At 42.9% G+C, this 18,527-nt stretch overlaps 1 protein-coding gene across 7 annotated transcripts in view; it reads left to right on the plus strand.

The window, feature by feature from the left end:
• Positions 1-18,527, plus strand: part of LIN54 (lin-54 DREAM MuvB core complex component) — a 497,293-nt gene that overhangs the window by 342,121 nt on the left and 136,645 nt on the right. For all 7 annotated transcript variants that reach the window (XM_085641194.1, XM_085641196.1, XM_085641198.1 and 4 more), the window contains 2 exons: positions 4,509-4,600; positions 7,967-8,038. In XM_085641194.1, coding sequence (XP_085497320.1) covers positions 4,509-4,600; positions 7,967-8,038 — 164 coding nt within the window. The remainder of the gene's footprint in view (positions 1-4,508; positions 4,601-7,966; positions 8,039-18,527) is intronic.

Consider the following 18,527-nt stretch of genomic DNA (forward strand, 5'->3'; position numbering starts at 1 on the left):
GTATTATTTGAACAAGACTGGAGGGGCCAGATCCAGAATCCAGTTTGTTTGCAGTGGCACCTAGCCTGGAATCTCCATATAAAGGTCATCAACTGCCCATGCCTGCAGAATAGATTGTCTTTTATCTCCTGGAAGAACACATGATTTTTTAATGATGAGGTTCTTAAGGAAATTATTTTGTTTGCCAGGGCACCACATCTCAACGCTTTTGCTAATGTAAGAAATGCAAACAGTAGATAATTCTTGAGAATTCCAAGGAAATGCCAGTTTGACAGACTGACCAGAATAATTTCTCAGTGCTGTTACAGTAATTCAGTCACTGGCCCAGGTGGTGAATGCTCATCATTGCGTGTAACGTCCCATATCTATTCTCTTATACCACGCTTGCACTGGAGGCTTCCGTGCCAGCCATATCAATCATCCAGTATTTCAGGCATTATCCTGCGTGGCTATTTACCGTTGAGAAAGTAGCATTCCTCTCTGTCTCCATAATGGACATTTTTGTCCTCCTGCTGTTGCATGAGCATCTTGTAATAAGCAAAGTAAGTCCTTAAGTGGAAGATATTCTGTATTTGATGGTTGTAATTCCTTTTATTATATGCATAAATGTGGCCTCCAGCCTTCCTCTAAAAACATACTTTTGGCTACTAATAGAGCATGTCACAAATTTTTTCTCTGGCGTTATTTTCAACATCACTATGATTATGAAGAAATATATTTTTTACAGGGTCCGAATGTTTTCCCTCCTGCCTGGAAACCATTGAAGATGGTCTTTTCCTAATGTATGTGCTCCCTTTTCAACGCAGTTATAAATTAGACCGGTCCACATTCATTCAGAAACAGTGTTCTCTGCTTACCTTCAACTTAAAAAGAAGCCTTTGTAAAAAAATAAAGATGTATGGAAATCAAAGTTATTTGTCAATTATGGGAGGGCAATTACTGGCTCAGCATCTTCAATCAGTATGTGGCTAGGAGGATAGAATTTTGCAATATCGCTTGTTATCAAAATGCCATTGGATCTCTTCAAGGACAACCACAAATCTCATTCCACAAGAGGTAAGTCAGCCTTTGCTGTCCTTATGAGATGTTGTCCCAGTTGCTGACATTTACCACCCCTAGGGCATCAAAAACAAATTGATGGATGGAAGGCTTGACTTAATCTCAGCCACTGGCAGTCGCTTGGGCTACATCCCAACACATAGTTTTTCGCCCACCATGCCACCTCAGTTTAGACCCAGCCTTCTGCAAATCAGCTTTGACCCTGCTCCAATGGGATCAGTCCAGCCTGAACTGCCAGGCCAGGTCCTCCCTAAACCGGAACACAACCTTCCCAGGTTTAGCGCTTACCAGGGTTCTTCAGCCAGGCATGGCTTTGTTCCAGTGAGCCAGGAACCCACTTCTGGGCATACCCTTCACGCTTAGGGCTTCGAAAACAAAGTGAGGGGTGGAATGCTTAAATTAATCTTTGCCACTGGCAGTTCGGACTGGACTGTTCCCATTAAACAGTGTCAAGACTGATTTGCATATGGTTGAGTCCAAACTGAGGCGGCTTGGTGTGCAAAATTACAATGGATTGAGATGGGGCACCAAGTGTTTATCAGTGGGTTACATTAATTCAAGCATTCCATCCATCACTTTTTTGTACATCTTTGTGAAATTTACAACACACCCTACTGGTGATCAGTGCACACTTTATTTTACAAACTTTAGTGCATTGACTCGTACTCCAGAACTGTCAGTTTCTTAAGTATTTCTGCAACTTGTTTTCCTGGTTTGGTCATTTTTTTTGTTTTTTTATTCTTCTTGTTTTGTTTGAATTGTTTTTATTATTTTATATAAATAGGTTTTTCAAGCAAGCAACTTTTCATGGAAGTAGACAAACTGTCAATGCATATGACAGCGCCTCACCAGAAACTGTTTCTTTGGTAAATTACCCCAACCTCCGCCCCCTCAACCCCCAACATTCTGAATTCCAAATTGTACACCTCATCTCTAGTACCTCACCCAGACCCATCCCTTCAACGTGATATAAACAAAACAATCAAATGCTGACTTCGGATGTTGTGATTATTAACCAGAGCTCAAAGATCTGTATTCAGTTCTTGATCTCTCAGCCCTATCTTTCCCCCGACATTTCCTTCCGCAAGAAGGCCCCCTCCTATATCACCAACACATTTAAGACTAGTCCGCAGTTTCAATTCCCGCCATTGGCCGCTTCAGGTAGTGAACACCACCATGCACCTCCATGAATAGCTGACTGCAAAATCAATTTATCCCACGCCACCTATTCAAGATCCTAGAGTTGGGGGGGGGGGGGGGGGGGGGGTCAATTCAGTAACTATAGTTTTAGCCCATAAATCATATCATCAAATAATTTTTTGACTCTCCTCTTTTATGTCCTGTAGATCTCTTTAGACGTAGCCCATTTCACTATATGCTTACCATCTGCCAATAGTTTGTCTCTTAGCACGTAGCCACTGCATAGCAGTTCGTCTTTTTGCTAGTACAGTACGCAGCATTAGGAATTTTCTACTTAGAAGGCCTTTAGCCTCCTTGCGATAAAGCCCCAATAAGCATTTTTTTATTATAAATGTTATAGGCTTGGTAATATTCTTTTAATGTCTGCCTTACTTCTCCCCAGAACTTTTGTATTATTGCACAATCTAATATAATTTTTATGAAACCAGTCTCTGTAGTCAGGCATCTAGGACAGCGCAAGGCATGTGTTGGACATATTTTGTTTAGTTTAATGGCAGTCAAGTAGGTCATATGCAAGTAATTCTATTTCACAAGAGAAAACCTGGCATTGATAGACACTGTCTTTACCTATAGGCAGGCTCTATTCCATTTCTTATGCGTAAGTGGTTCATCAAGAACCTCTTGTCATCTGTCAAATGCCTTCAATCGTGTCATGGGTTTGTCTGCTCTTAGTGCTGTATATAAGTTTTTCATTTTTTGTTGTTATTGAAAACACTAGCATTTCTGTCATTATCTGTGTGAGCTCTGGAGCGTCTGGGATCATCCGCTATATTTTGCATACCATTACTGCACGTTTATTGTATTTTAGAAATTGTCCAGCCTCCATTCCACTCCCATATGACTTCCTGATCTCCACAAAAGGCACAAATCGGTCTGCCAGTTAAAGGTCAACCAGTGTTAGATAGTATGCTCCTCTCCATGTAGCTGTAGACAAAATATGAGCAATATGTGCAAAGGTGCGTATACTCCATATACGCATGCCAAGTGAGAATGGTGGGCACTTAATAACTCTTTCAACTGCATGATCCAATACTGTGTATACATGTCGAATAATATATGGCATTTGAGCCAGAGACCCACACCCCACCGTCCCCTCATCTGTAAGTTCTCCTGAGGGCCATTCAGATGTGAAACATTCAATACTATCTTTTCCCAGCTATTCCCTTATCAAGCCAATGAACAGCATGTTGCAGGTGTGAAGACCGATCGCAAAGTTTCAGTTCCGGGAGTTTCAGGACTCCCTTACCCCATACCCGTTTAAGAGTAACTTAATTGACTCAACTCCTTTTAACCCCATAGAGCAGCTCAACCAGTAGTTTATCAAGATTCTTCCTGTTATTTTCTTTAGCCCTCTCTTGGAATGAGGTAATGGACCTGCTATTTTGTATTCCTTACTTATTTGTAGAAAAAATAAACATATTTTACACATATCTTTGTGATTGTGCAGATGTGTGTGTCCTTTTGTAAAGGTTTATGGCTCAACAACATCAGCAAATAAGAAAATCCCTTGATTGAGAAAGAACAGAATCATTGGTCATTCTGCTACTCCATAATGTGCCTTTTCTTTGAAGTAATGAAAACCCCACGCTACTCTCTGTTTAAACAAGTTTAGTTAGATTTTTAGCAGTTATAACCCTACTTTGTCGTGATCTTCAAAAATGGACTACTTGTCTCAGTGAAACTGAGTATCCTTAAAGGGGTATTGTCAAATTTCCATGCCCTCTACAGGACTTAAGTTTAATTCAAGTTTCCAGGTTTGAAAATTGACAAAAAACATTGTCTCCTATAAGCATATTTCCTCTGAGTTTTAGAAAATAAAAATTGTATATACTTAAAACGTGTTCCGCAACAAGAACTGTTATTTAGTAACCTTTCCTTTCAGGGAAACGAATGCTGAGGAGTAGGTTTGGCTACATGTATCGTAAAAGGAGGTGAGAAAATATTTTAGAGTTCAGTTTACATCAGAAACCTGTATTTATATCAATAGGTCTAGCAAAGAGCAGTGCTGTCTAGCCAGACCTAACAACCCAATACTTCAGCATGCTGCTTTACTTTGTTGCCTGAGTTGACAAAAATCATTGACTTGTATCAACAATAATGTACACTTTATCCCTAGAAAATGTTTTAAATGTATTGGTAACAAAACAAGTGTAGCAACTTTGCTTACACCAATTTCAATTGATATGGTTGATACATACTCGTGAAATGTTGTGACATTGATTTTTTTCCCACCTCTCTGTACCCTGCAGTTGCAGCAGTCATCCTATGTGTCCATAGCAAGCAATACTAGTTTCACCGGAACTTCCAGCATTCAGACTCAAGCGCGAGTACCATACAATGGGTAAGTATTTAGATATGTTTCTTTTTAAGACCATATGTACATTTGATTTTTTTTAAGGTACTTGTGAACATGATTTCTGTCAGTACTTAAATGTGTTTTCTGAATTATTTTATTTTATGAAGCTTATTTGTCTACTTTGAATAATATAGTTTACCACACATAACCAACCTATTGTGGCCTTTGTAGCAGGTCTCAGTCTTGCTTGTTGCTAACACCCAAGTTGAGCAGTATGTCATTGAAGGATATAGGATGGTCAAGTCCTCCCCTCAAAATGAATAGTCCATTGTTTTTCGGCATTTAGAAAAAACTTGTATTTAAAAAACTGGAATAGCTCATTGTTTGTCACCCCAAATGGCTGGCTTAAAAGGCTGCTATGTCTGGAGCATAGACAGTGGCCTGCTCACGTCTTAGTGTTTCAAGTATACGGTGCTTAATTCTTGAAACAAAGAGTGCCGGTGCTTGAAGCTCTGCTCAAAAGCCAGCGGCCGGTGTAATTAAAAGTCGGTGCGCCGAATACCAAGGCTGGTAGTCTTTAATCCACTACCAGACACTCTGCCTCCTTTTATTGCGTTTGCAGGTTCCTGCTTTCTGTTTGTGAGGATTTTGCAATCTTTAACTCAACAGTTTTTCCGATCTGTGGGTCTTTCCTTCTTTTGCACTCAGGAAATATCTGATACGATAAAATAAGTGCTGGTGCTTCTTACCGGCAAACACTGGCTCTCAAATTAAGCACTAAATGTATGTGTCTTTTGCAACACAAGTTACACAAAAGTAAGGGAAGACAATCGCTAGCAATTCAAGGGGTGTTGAATTGGCTGGTTGTTTTCCAGTTTTCCAATCCTGGAAATGTGTTCTGATGTGTATGGTCCACCATACAGTATATGTAGGCTTTCCTGTTTTCAGTTTCTATTTTTGGTAAATTCTGGTGGTGTTTTTTCAGTGATTTCGATACCTTAAAAAACAGTGGATTTCAGTGGTTACACATTTTTGCGCTATTAAAAACTACAGAAATAGTGTTTTTCCAGTGTTTATAGAACGTTTTGCTTTTAATACTGCTTGCTTTCTGCACTGATAGCGCGTGGTATCCAGACAGTGTAAGTATAGTTTAAACGAGAGCTGGGAGGTCCTGTTGGTTTAGGGAGAGGCTGGGCTCCTGTATTTTATTGACCAGGGAGGGGGGACACATCGAAAGTGGGACCGGGGTAGGAGATGGGAGCACACTGACAGAGGGTGGGAGAGGGGGGTAGGGGACCGGGGATCGAAGGTTGAGCAGTCTTCAGGAGAGTCGGGGATGCTGTTACGTGTGTGGTATTTCCTGGACGGGTGGGGATTGTGAGTTGATTGTTGTCTTGTTGTGTTGGAAAACAATAAAAAATGTTTCAACAAAAAAAAAAAGTATAGTTTAAACGAGGTCCAAATAGATTTTTGCAAATTAAACTTATTGTAGTACACCATACAATACTTCTTCAATGAGACTTTGGTCATGTGCGCTCACTCTTTCCTTCCCATGTCAACTTCTGTGAAAAGGCCCTTTCAACATTGGCACTTGAGATGGGCAACGCCAAAATAGCCAGTACTCAATTTGTTAACTCCGGCCACTGACATAGCTTTCCATCCCAATACTGGTTCACTTGAAGATTGCGATTCTCAGGGCAGGTTGTGCAACATTTGCGCTGATCTGGGCGCCTATGCCCTCAGAGTTATTGAAGCGCTCAAAAATGAAGCAGCACTTTTGAAACTATGGAGGAAATTCCCCTTTATGGAAGGGATCTAGAACAGAGTACCACAGTGAGGTTTCATTGACTTCAAATGCCATTGGTGACGAAGGGACATTTCTATGCATCATTGCAAGCCATTTCTCATATATTGTAAAATAAAAGTTCCTGAATTGCTCTTTATCATTGCTTTGCTTACCAAGTGGCAAGCGCTCTAACACGGAACTTGTTGAAGTGCCAAAGTCACTAAAGGTGTCGCCCAGCCTACTCTCAAAGAGATGTTTCACATCTACACTAATTATGCTGAATACTTGGCAGACAAGGGTGTTTTCAGACTCTAGTTTTAATATTATGTCATCTACAGCAGTTGTGTTTTCCTGTAAAAATCTAAGAATGCAGTAGAGTGTACTTTTTTTCAAATCACTATCAATATGTGACCAAAGATCCTCATATTTCTTGTCTTTGGCATCATCACTCAGCAAATATTCGGTAAACCGTTGCCTCCTGGATAATATAGCCTTCATAGCCCCTTGGACTAAAAACCATCAGCTAAGGGACACAGTTAGGATGACTCTTTCTTTGATGCCACACAAAGCACAAAATAAATATTTGCGTTTTAGTTCCTGTGCATAAGAAAACAGTGCACCAGAATGGGCTAAAAGGTCAATAGGATTCCTCATTAACTCTGAAGAGTGTAAAGATGCTTTCAGCATACCATCTAACAAGTGGCAAGGATCTCTTACAGGGATGCACTTCAGCTCAGGTATTAATTTTGACAGGTCTTCACACAACTTTTTCATATACGTCGCTGAATCACTGCAAATACAAACCGTATCACTCCAATCTTTGTTGAACTTGGAAAGAACCTTTTTTGCAGAGCATTCCAAGTGACACTGCGTTCCATGTTTTCCAAAGGTCTGGTGCCATGTTTTAACCACTATCCCAGATGCTTGGTGATTGCCATCTTTTCACATGTACTTGTCACTATAATTTGCATTGAATTTTTTAAAGCCTGAGGTGTTGGCAATTCGCCTCCTATCAATACTGACTCATTAAAAAATGGGGGCTGATGTATTAAGGGTTTTTACCTATTCTGTGTGGGTAAATGTGATGACACATTAGGAAAGATTCTTATGAAACCAGCCATTTTACCGATCAGTGAAAAAATTAAACGCAGCCAAAATATCAAATATGATTTTGATATTTCCTGATTCTCTACAGTTTATAAAATAATTAAACAAGACCTAAAACATGCTTCTAAAGCCTGCATCTTTAAACCAAAGACCACAAAACTGAAAACAACAAAAGAAGAAACTATTTTAGAGGCATCCCTAAACAACAAAACTCAAGCAGAATAATGTTAGCCCAGACTTTCTTACTGCTAGCTTGTATAACAAAGTTACATTGTATCGGCCCCTTCAGGAAGAAAACAAATGACTCTTTCACCCTCTTTTTCCTCTTTTTCAGTGTTTATATGTTTTCACTGATGAGGGCTATTTCTCTTTCAGTGGAGTTTTATCAGTTATTATAGGTTTAAACCTAAAACCGGACAGCCTAAGTATATGAAAGGCTTAAGATGTTATTTAATGCTCAAATGATTTAACTGTCAGAAAAACAAACCTAACTTTCCGTTTTGTTTCCTCTTTTTTAGAATAATTTCATCTGAGTCTGCGAATCGACCAAGGAAGCCGTGCAATTGTACAAAGTCTCTATGTTTGAAACTGTAAGTGATATTGTAACTAATTCCTTGTGACATATTTGTCTAAAATAAAACTCCAAATGCAGGCACTTTCTGTCCTAGTTAGTTAGTGATCTTATAAGGTAGAGGTTTGGGGCGGTCAGAATTGTACTGTACTTCTTCTAAGCCCAGGAAGGCCACCACAGTTTTTTATTTTTAAACTTTATGATATTTTCAGACATCTTCCTGCTGTCACCAGCCTAACTTGGGAAACTGGCAGAACCTTTAATTCTTGCCTTTTGTCACTGAACTCGAAAAACTGGTTCCTGAGGTGGTAGCCTGTTACCATCCTATCTTCTCCAGGTTCAATTTCAAGGTCCTGCCCATAACAAACTTAACATTGTGTTCGAGGCATATGAGCTGCATATTGTACACTTAGCATAGATCGCCATCTGGTGTTGGGCCCGGATGTTTGCAGTTTGTTTTTGTTCTTTGGACAGTCTTTGGAAGTCACGAGTTCGGTGACTCCTCCTTCGGTCCGTACTGCGCATGGGCTTCGGCTCCATCCTCAGATTGTTTTTTTCCGCCATCGGGCTCGGATGTGATACTTCGTGCTCCGGCTTCGAACTTCTACGGTTCCAGCCTCGACGGAAAATCCTCGTTCTTCGAGTTTCTTCATCATATCTTCATCTCTCGAAGCGGCACTTTTCTCCATTCCGTACATCGGCGCCGGCATTCGGGCCCTCCTCGACTCCGGTCCCGGCCGATGGAAAGGACTCCGTTCAAAAAGTGCCCAAAATGTGGGTCTAAATTTCCCCACACCGACCTCCATCAGGTGTTTAACCTTTGCCTCTCTCCAGAACACGCGGCTCGAGACTGCCCCGCCTGTAAGTCTTTTCGATCAAAAAAGACCATCCGGGATCGAAGAGCTCGATGCACCATGGCGCACTCATCGACCGCAGCTCCACCGGACATCTTCGGAGACGACGCCGGAGCTTCGGGGCCAATACACACCGAGCAGGAGGACGACGTCGTCAGCGCTTCCGGGGCCGACGACTCCGACGTGGAGGACATCACACCGGCGCAGAGGGTCGTGAGTACTCTACCCACCCCCGCGCCCAAAACCAAAGAGACTCCGGTTACACGCTCGCCTGCAGGCCTGGGCAAAACCAAGCACACAGCTTCTATCACCCCACCTTCGGGCCCGGTGTCGAAGCCTCAGAAGTCTCACGGCAGCTCGGGCTCGAGCCAGCCGACGCCTGGTGCCGAAAAACACCATCCGGCACCGAAGAAAGTGATACCCAGCTCGACTCCGAAGCCACCGGTGCCGAAACCTGGACTCTCGGTGCCGACAAAACACAAACACAAATCTGTCGGCACCGACGCTCCGGCGCCGAAAACTCCTTCGACGCCGAAAAAACCGGAGGTTCCAAAAAAGCATGGCGCACAGAAACCATCGAAACCCTCGGCTCCGAAAACATCGGCGCCAGCGGACGATTCGGCGCCACTGGATCTCTTTACACCAGACCCTTTGCAAAAGACTCTATTTAAAGATCCAAAGACTGGGCTATTGACTTTAGTTGTCAAGAAAAGACGTCTTGACACACCGGCTCCTTCTCCACCACCCAAGCGGAAGGACTCTGCTACTTCTCCTCTCAGAGTGCCCTCCCCACTTCCTCCTCCTCCTCCACCTCCCCCTCCCAGGTCTCCGCCACCCTTACCTCATCACTCCCCGACCCCGTCCCCAGATCCGGATTACGGGGATCCAGATTATGACCCAGCGGACGCCCCAATGGACCCCACTCCACCGGGGACCCCAGACCCATGGGAAGACTACCACAACCCTGACATACCTGATATGCCTCAGGACGACCTATACCCATCCAGGCCGTCTCCTCCAGAGGACTCCTTAGGGTTTCACCACTTAGTGCAGAGAGCAGCACATTACCATGGGGTGGAAATGCATAGTGAACCAGTGGAAGACGACTTCCTACTGGATACATTTGACATTCAGGACAAGTCCACATCTATCTTGCCCATGCTTAAAGGTGTCACCAAGCATGCTGCAGAGGTGTTCAAAGACCCTGTCAGGGCCAGGGTATTGAACCCTAGAATAGAAAAAAAGTACAAGGCGGCACCCACAGACCCTGCATACATTAAGGGCCCTGCTCCCTTAGATTCCCTAGTTGTGTCCACAGCTAGAAAGCGGGCTAACTCCCAGTCCTCCGGAGAAGCCCCACCGCCAGATAAGGAATCCAAACTTCTAGACGCGTCTGGCAAACGCACCGCCTCCCAAGCTGCAAACATGCGGCGCATTGCAAATACACAAGCGCTACTTGCGCGCTATGACAGAGCACACTACGACGAGCTTGAGGCTCTTATGCAGCACCTCCCCGAAAAACACAAACGCAAGGCTCATGACCTGATACAGGAGGGTAAACTAATTACTAACACCTCCATTAAGTGTGCTCTCGATGCAGCTGACACTGCTTCTAGAGCCATAAATACTAGTGTCCTGCTTCGTCGTCATGCCTGGCTCAGGATCTCAGGGTTCAAGCCTGAAGTCCAGGCGTCCATACTAAATCACCCCTTTGACCAACAAACTCTCTTTGGACCAAAGGTGGACGAAGCATTAGAAAAGATGAAAAAGGACACAGACACAGCAAAGTCTATGGGGGCACTACAATCACAGGCCCCTAAACGCTCCTTTTGACGCTCCTCCTTTCGTGGCACAGGCAGAGGCTACTCCACCGATAGCACCTCTACCTCCTACAAGTCCCCTCCTCAAAATACCTTTTCAAAGGGCTACCAAAGGGGTGGTTACAGAGGCAACAACAATAAGGGAAGGGGCAAAACTAACACCACCCGTTCTGCCACCCCGCCCGCACAATGACTCCCCTTCGCTCCCCCCAGACCATCCCACTCCGGTCGGGGGCAGACTACAAAACTTTATCCACGCATGGGAGTCCATAACATCGGACAAATGGGTGACCCAAATTATTCGGTCAGGGTACTGTCTCGAGCTAACATCTACCCCACCCAATATCCCACCAAGGCAACGTCCAATGTCTCAAGAACATTCCACACTGCTCAAACAGGAAGTGCTCTCCCTCCTCCAAAAACACGCTATAGACCAGGTCCCCGTCAATCAGCAAAATCTAGGGGTCTACTCTCTGTATTTCCTAATACCAAAGAAAGACGGGACCCTGAGGCCCATTCTGGACCTCCGGCCTCTAAATGCATACATACATTTAGACCATTTCCACATGGTCACCCTACAACAAGTCCTCCCGCTCCTTTGTCAGGGAGACTTTCTTACTACCTTGGATCTGAAAGACGCATACTTTCACATTCCAATACACCCTTCTCAGAGGAAGTACCTCAGGTTTGTGGTGGACGGCCAACATTACCAGTTCACAGTTCTCCCCTTCGGGGTCACCACCGCACCACGGGTGTTTACCAAATGCCTAGCAGTCGTAGCAGCACACCTCAGGCGTCAACATATTCACGTCTTCCCTTACTTAGACGACTGGCTCATAAAAGCCGCGTCCTACAACCAATGTGTGTAACATACCAACAGCACCATTCAACTGCTCCACCGGCTAGGCTTCACGGTGAACTACCAAAAGTCCCACCTCCTACCATCTCACACAAAGCAATATCTCGGGGCCACTATAGACACCTCCAAAGGTATTGCCTATCCAAACTCAGCCAGAATCGCAAGCATACAAGCCTTGCGCAAAACATTCCTTCCTCAACACTCTCTTCCAGCAAGAGTGTTTATGAAGCTCATAGGAATGATGGCGTCCTGCATTTTTATAGTGCCCCATGCAAGACTCCACATGCGTCCACTTCAAGAGTGCCTAGCACAACAGTGGAACCAGGCCCAGGGTCAGCTGACGGATCTGGTGTTGGTGGACGGCCGCACCCATCACTCTCTGCAGTGGTGGAACACCACAAACCTTTCCAAAGGGCTGCCGTTCCTGGACCCGGTTCCTCAGGTGATTCTAACAGCGGACGCATCGCTCTCTGGCTGGGGAGCGCACCTCTTACACCTCACAATGCAAGGTCTATGGACGCCACAGCAAAAATCGCTCCACATCAACCATCTGGAGCTCTTGGCGATCTTTCTAGCCCTAAAATCCTTTCAAAAACAGATTTCGGGCAAAGCAGTCCTCATTCGCACAGACAACATGACTGCAATGTATTATATCCAAAAACAGGGCGGGACACACTCTCCCCAGCTCTCCCGCTTAGCCCAGAGCATATGGAGATGGGCAATTCCCCAAAACATCTTTCTCCTGGCGCAGCACGTTCCAGGCTTACAAAACACCATGGCAGATCTGCTCAGCAGACAAACGCAGCAACTACACGAATGGGAACTGCACCCACAAGTTCTTCACCCATTCTTCCAAAGGTGGGGGCATCCTCAAATAGACCTCTTCGCCACCCACGAAAACAAAAAATGCCCAAGCTTCGCCGCCAGATACCCACACCCATTGTCCAAAGGCAATGCAATATGGATGAACTGGTCAGGCAGATTTGCATACGCCTTTCCACCTCTCCCACTAATTCCGTTAGTGGTAAGGAAGCTACAACAGCACTCCCTCACACTCATTCTGGTAGCCCCAACATGGGCCAGGCAGCCGTGGTACACCACACTACTACAGCTATCAGTGGTACCACATCAAAAACTGCACCTGTCCCCATGCCTCCTAACCCAGAACCATGGAGAAATCAGGCACCCGGACCCAGCTCAGCTCAACCTTGCGATCTGGCTCCTGAAATCTTAGAATTTGGTTACCTTAAACTTCCCCCTGATTGTATGAACATTATCATGGAAGCCAGACGTCCTACCACTAGAGCATGCTATGCCGCAAAGTGGAAAAGATTTGTAATTTACTGCCGTAACAATACAATCAACCCTTTAGATGCATCCATACAGCACATCATATGCTATCTGCTCCATCTTCACAGGTGTAACCTGGCATATTCATCCATACGCCTACACCTAGCAGCGATTGCTACTTATCTACAAAACAGACAGCATTTATCACTGTTCAGAGTGCCCGCTGTTAAAGCCTTTATGGAAGGCCTTAAACGAGTAATTCCTCCCAGGCACCACCTTCCCCTGTATGGAATCTAGATGTAGTTCTTACACGGCTAATGGGTCCACCCTTCGAACCAATGCATAAATGTGAGCTACAGTTCCTCACCTGGAAAACAGCTTTCCTCGTAGCTATCACTTCCCTTAGAAGGGTTGGTGAAATACAAGCGTTCACTATACAGGAACCCTTCCTACAAATACATCACAGCAAGGTCATACTTCGTACAAATCCGAAGTTTCTGCCCAAGGTCATTTCCCCCTTCCATCTCAATCAATCGGTGGAATTATCTGTCTTTTTCTCGCAACCTCAATCTGTTGCAGAAAGGGCCTTACACACACTTGATGTTAAGAGGGCTTTGCTGTACTACATACAAAGAACGCAACCTTTCAGGAAGACTAAACAATTGTTTGTTTCCTTCTCTCCACCACATAAAGGCAACCCCATCTCTAAATCAGGGATAGCTAGGTGGATTGTAAAGTGTATACAAATTTGCTATCAAAAGGCAAAAAGAACATTATCTGTTCCACCTAAAGCCCACTCTACTAGAAAGTTAGGGGCTTCTATGGCTTTTCTAGGGAACATACCCTTAGATGACATCTGCAAAGCAGCCACATGGTCAACACCGCACACCTTCACAAAACACTACTGTGTAGATGTGCATTCCAAGCAGCAAGCTAGTGTGGGCCAGGCTGTACTAAAGACACTTTTTCAAACCGCTGCAACGGATACCGGTGGTCGCCGCTAAGGTTGGGTACTGCTATATAATCTATGCTAAGTGTACAATCTGCAGCTCATATGCCTCGAACAGAATATGCTACTTACCAGTATGCATCTGTTCTTGGCATGTAAAGCTGCAGAGTTGTACACGCCCACCTGCCTCCCCGGCTACCTGTATCCGTTCCAGTCCATCTTATTTAGATACAACACATATGGGTTTCTCACTGTTATTACTACGCTCCATCATTTCCCTGTTGGCGAAAAACAATCTGAGGATGGAGCCGAAGCCCATGCGCAGTACGGACCGAAGGAGGAGTCACCGAACTCGTGACTTCCAAAGACTGTCCAAAGAACAAAAACAAACTGCAAACATCCGGGCCCAACACCAGATGGCGATCTATGCTAAGTGTACAACTCTGCAGCTCTACATGCCAAGAACAGATGCATACTGGTAAGTAGCATATTCCTTCAGTATGTTGTGCGTGACTTAGACCTTTTGATGGTCACTGTACGAGAAGGTTCATTGACAGATACACCCTGACAGTAATAAAATGAATTTGCCTGTCATTTTGGAGAGTGAATTTGTAAAGCGCAACATATGGCATTTCAATAGCTGCAGTTTGAAAAGTATTTCAATTGATTATATTCATGTTCCCTTGGTCCTCCTTCACCACCCTTTATTGTGACACTGGAGAACTTGTGCTTTAGTCTTTCAGTTTATGCCTTCGTATCCGTGCTTTCCCATGTTGATGAGTGCCTTTATCATTGTCTGCGCATAACTTTGTATTTCTATGGTCATGTTTATTCCAGTTTGGTACTGTGTGTTTGGTAGTATAATAAGCAGTGGAAACCCTAATTGCAGTGATCCCACCAGGCTGGTGGTAGACCTTGATTCCACAAAGTAGCCAAAAACATTGGGTACTTTGGGCAGAAATAGACTTGGTAGGTGAATAGTGGTAGTCTGAATGCCAGAGGGATGAGTCTGCTTAGAAGATGGGGATTTTCAGTTTAGTTTTGAATTATTGTATGAGCCTGGCTTCATTATAAACCACTAAGGTGCAATGTTACAGAGATGAGTTGATGTGGGACAGACGTCTGAGTCCCCTGCTATACTCCTTGGTCTGCATTTCACTGCAAGATTACGTGGATAAGAGTGCATGGGAAAGATTAGTTTCTACGGTCTAATCTTGTCTTGAAAGTGTAGGTGTGCTTAAATTCTAACTATACATTGCAGGGTTTGCTGAGTATTTTATTTTTCTAAGCATTTTCGGTTGGTTTGGTCACTAGCTGGAGTAGAGAGAAGTAACGTAGACAAGGGGGAAGGTAACAAGTGAGCCATACAGTGGCTCTGATGGTGGAATTTAGCAGCAGCTGTTATTTCATTTGGTAGAAAGAGGTCTTTAGTATTGCTCCCTGTATCCAGAGGTTGAATAAGAGTTTGATTTCTCGCATGACTTAAATATCTTGCTTCGCCAAAGGAGCTGGAAGAGGACATATGATTTGCATATTTCCATGATCCGGGGTACCCACCTGGAAGTTGGCATCCAGTCTCTGATCATCCAGACGTAAAGCTTTGCAATAAAATTCTGTTTTAAATAAATTCAGGGTGCAAAGAGCAAATGTGTAGTAACTGAGCACCTCCTATTCTGCCAAAATGAATATTGTTTTAAAAGTATGATGTCCCTTGCAAGCGTGTAATATATGATAAACAGGGAAAACTAAAAAAATGAACATTGAAAGAGTTGTCCTCAATAATTAGTTTTAGTAATCTTCAAAATGGTTCTGGTAAAAAGTCAGCTTTGATGTGCAGTGCAATATGTTTCCTTTTTCTCTCTCCGATTACCTGCGCTTTAATCATAGTACAATGGTACATCGATTAAACCTTTTATTAAAATAGAGGCAGACTAATTAGAAATTGGATGTAGCACAGATGTGTTTCTGCACATGTATACATGGATGATGAGCTATCTCAGTTCTTACTCACCTGTCAGTTGTGTTAAGATGTGTTGTAAAATAGTGAGGTTTTAAGAAAATATAGTGTATTGTAACCATTGCAATAATTGCACTTTTTGTACATTATTTTGTAATCGTGTGTGCATTTTTTTGTATTTGCTGTTACATATTGGAACCTGTATCAAAAAAAACAATCGTATGATGATGGAAATTTAAGCAAGAGTTGAGGCAGACCTGACGCTGGGATTTAAATTTTATATCTATTTGAATAGATGGGTAGATTTCAATCGGGATGTTATCCCTTGAGTTGTTTAGCAAATGATCGTAACTGACCTTGTTGGCCTGTGGTTTGCACATCTGTGGCTTAACGTAGATGTTGACGAGGGGTGGGAGCCCTGTGTGACTGGAAACATGCAGAAGGTTGAGGGAGAAAAGTTCTTAGATTTCGATACTGTGTGAGAATGATACTTCAGATAGGATTGATTTGAACCAGTTGAGAAAGTGACTAAAACGTATGTCACTTTTTGCTTAAATGATACATTTGAAGAAACTGAAGCATGCTTCCTAAAAGGTTAGAAAAATCTGCAGATTGTTTTTTCGAAAAGCATTTTTTGGGGTTGTGACTGAGCTAATGTTATATGGTTGTTGATCTGCAGGGTTATTGCGGGACCTGCTTATGCTTTTCTCGTGGCAGTGTAGTGACCACTGCTGTGATGATCTTGTGGTGTTTTATCAATTATAATCTGTTTTAACGGAAAATCAGAAACCCTACATATCTTGTTGGGCGATTTTAATTTATTTTCTGTCCGCATTATCGCTACCCACAATCAGAAATGCATAAACTATTGATTTCTGCTGACTCTGTCTCCTCTTAACAGACAAATGCTATAGCCACTCGCTTATTTAAGAAACCAAAGACAGACCGCTTTGTCTTCCCTAATTGCCACCCAATTTCTCTTCCCCTTTTATCTGTAATAATCGCAGAATCCAAAAATTGCCTGGAATCCCGTAAGCGCTTTGATCCATTACAGGCTGGTTTTCCTAAGGTTTGTGGTGACCTGGGTTTTTCTCTAGTTCCTTAAGGTTCTAGCATCATTGTGTGGTTAGGCTTCTCTGCAGTTTTTGACACTGTTACACATCCCATTCTTCTAAATAGAATAAGGGTTGTGGAAGTGAGAGAATGGTGCCTGCTCTGCCTCTCAATCTGTTTTGTAGATCGACAAGCAGACTGCTTGCTCCCTTTATTCAGATCTGATATTAGTACTGTGACCAGGGTTGCCTCTCAAGGCTCCTCACTGTACCCCACTTTTGCACACACGCTCTGGCTTGTTTGATCACTTATGTGAAAAACTATATAGGAAACACGATCAATAGTGGACTGCCGAGTTAACACAAGCAATTATGTAACCAACGAAAAATTATACAATATCAATTTTTATTGATTTTTGACTTTATTTATGTTTCAGTAAAAAAGTTTTTTCCTCTTATTTTTTCATATACTTTATAGAAAGACATGCATCACATAAATATTAAAACAAGTCTGCGTATTTTTAACATGCTATTACTATAGCACTAGTCTGTCTAATGATACTAATTTCACTCCAATGATAAGAATTAATAATGATGTATGATATATCAGTTGCCCTTGAGTCAGCAAAATGAGTGCAATATATTCAATCTTCTATATACATAGTATCACTTTAGCCAGGCATGATCAATCTTTTTGTTAATTTCGAAAATACATAAACGCAAACAGGGGCATTCATATGTCTCGTGGATAAGAATGTAATCCAATGTAATCCTACGCGCCTTTCGGCCTTATGCCTTCATCAGGTAGCCATGTATAATATGAAACCTGAAAAATGAAAGGAAATTTATTTTATAAAGGGAGAGGTATTATGGGGGGGTTACATCATGTCAGTCCTACTCAAATATACAATATATACAATTCATAGTTCTGGTCTATGATTATGGTGTCACAGGAAAGGTTATGGTATCACAGGAAAGATTTCTATCAAAGTTTAAGTTTCAAAAATCGAGAATAGAAAGGGGGTGCATAAACTGAGACCTGCAGAGAATATAGAAATGTGTTATTATGGAAGGGAGGGAACAGGATGTTTAAAAGTGGAGATATTCACCCATGCACCCATATATCATCGCTCGTGGTGACTATATACACAAGTTTACTTATATATAGGCATATCCTTGTTGATAGTGTGAAAGCCACAAATACCTTAGTTAGGAATCATGGGTTCGCTAGTGTTAGGACCACTCATAAGTGTGGTTGGCTTATTGTCGTAAGCTCCAAAACTGGCTCTTCTGGGATTGCTAATGACAGGGAACCCAGCGAGAAATATAAAGGATGAAAAGGTTGTTAATTACGGTCTTTCGTGCATGACGTCCAATAAAATAGAGCAGAAATAGGACTTACCTGTAAGGATACAGGTGTGGGAGACCTGGGAGTATGCTCTCTTTATGGTTACGTGGGGAATCCCTAAAAGAAAATAATGAACAATCCCTTACTGCATTGTACTTTAGTGTGTATGTTTGTGTTTTTTGCTTATGGTAGGTTAATTAATCTTCTAATGTCTAACCCTAATACATTTGACATTACTTCAGTGTCCAATGTTTTGAAAACAAAGGTGTCTAACTCCATGTGGCGACGGCGGGCCCTAGACTTGACCTCCTTAAGATTATTATCGTTTTCAGTGTAAGCTAATGAGGTAAGGTGCATCTATGTTGCAATACTATTCTAT

Source organism: Triturus cristatus, chromosome 2_2 (genome assembly GCF_964204655.1).
Source record: "Triturus cristatus chromosome 2_2, aTriCri1.1, whole genome shotgun sequence".
NCBI lineage: Eukaryota > Metazoa > Chordata > Amphibia > Caudata > Salamandridae > Triturus > Triturus cristatus.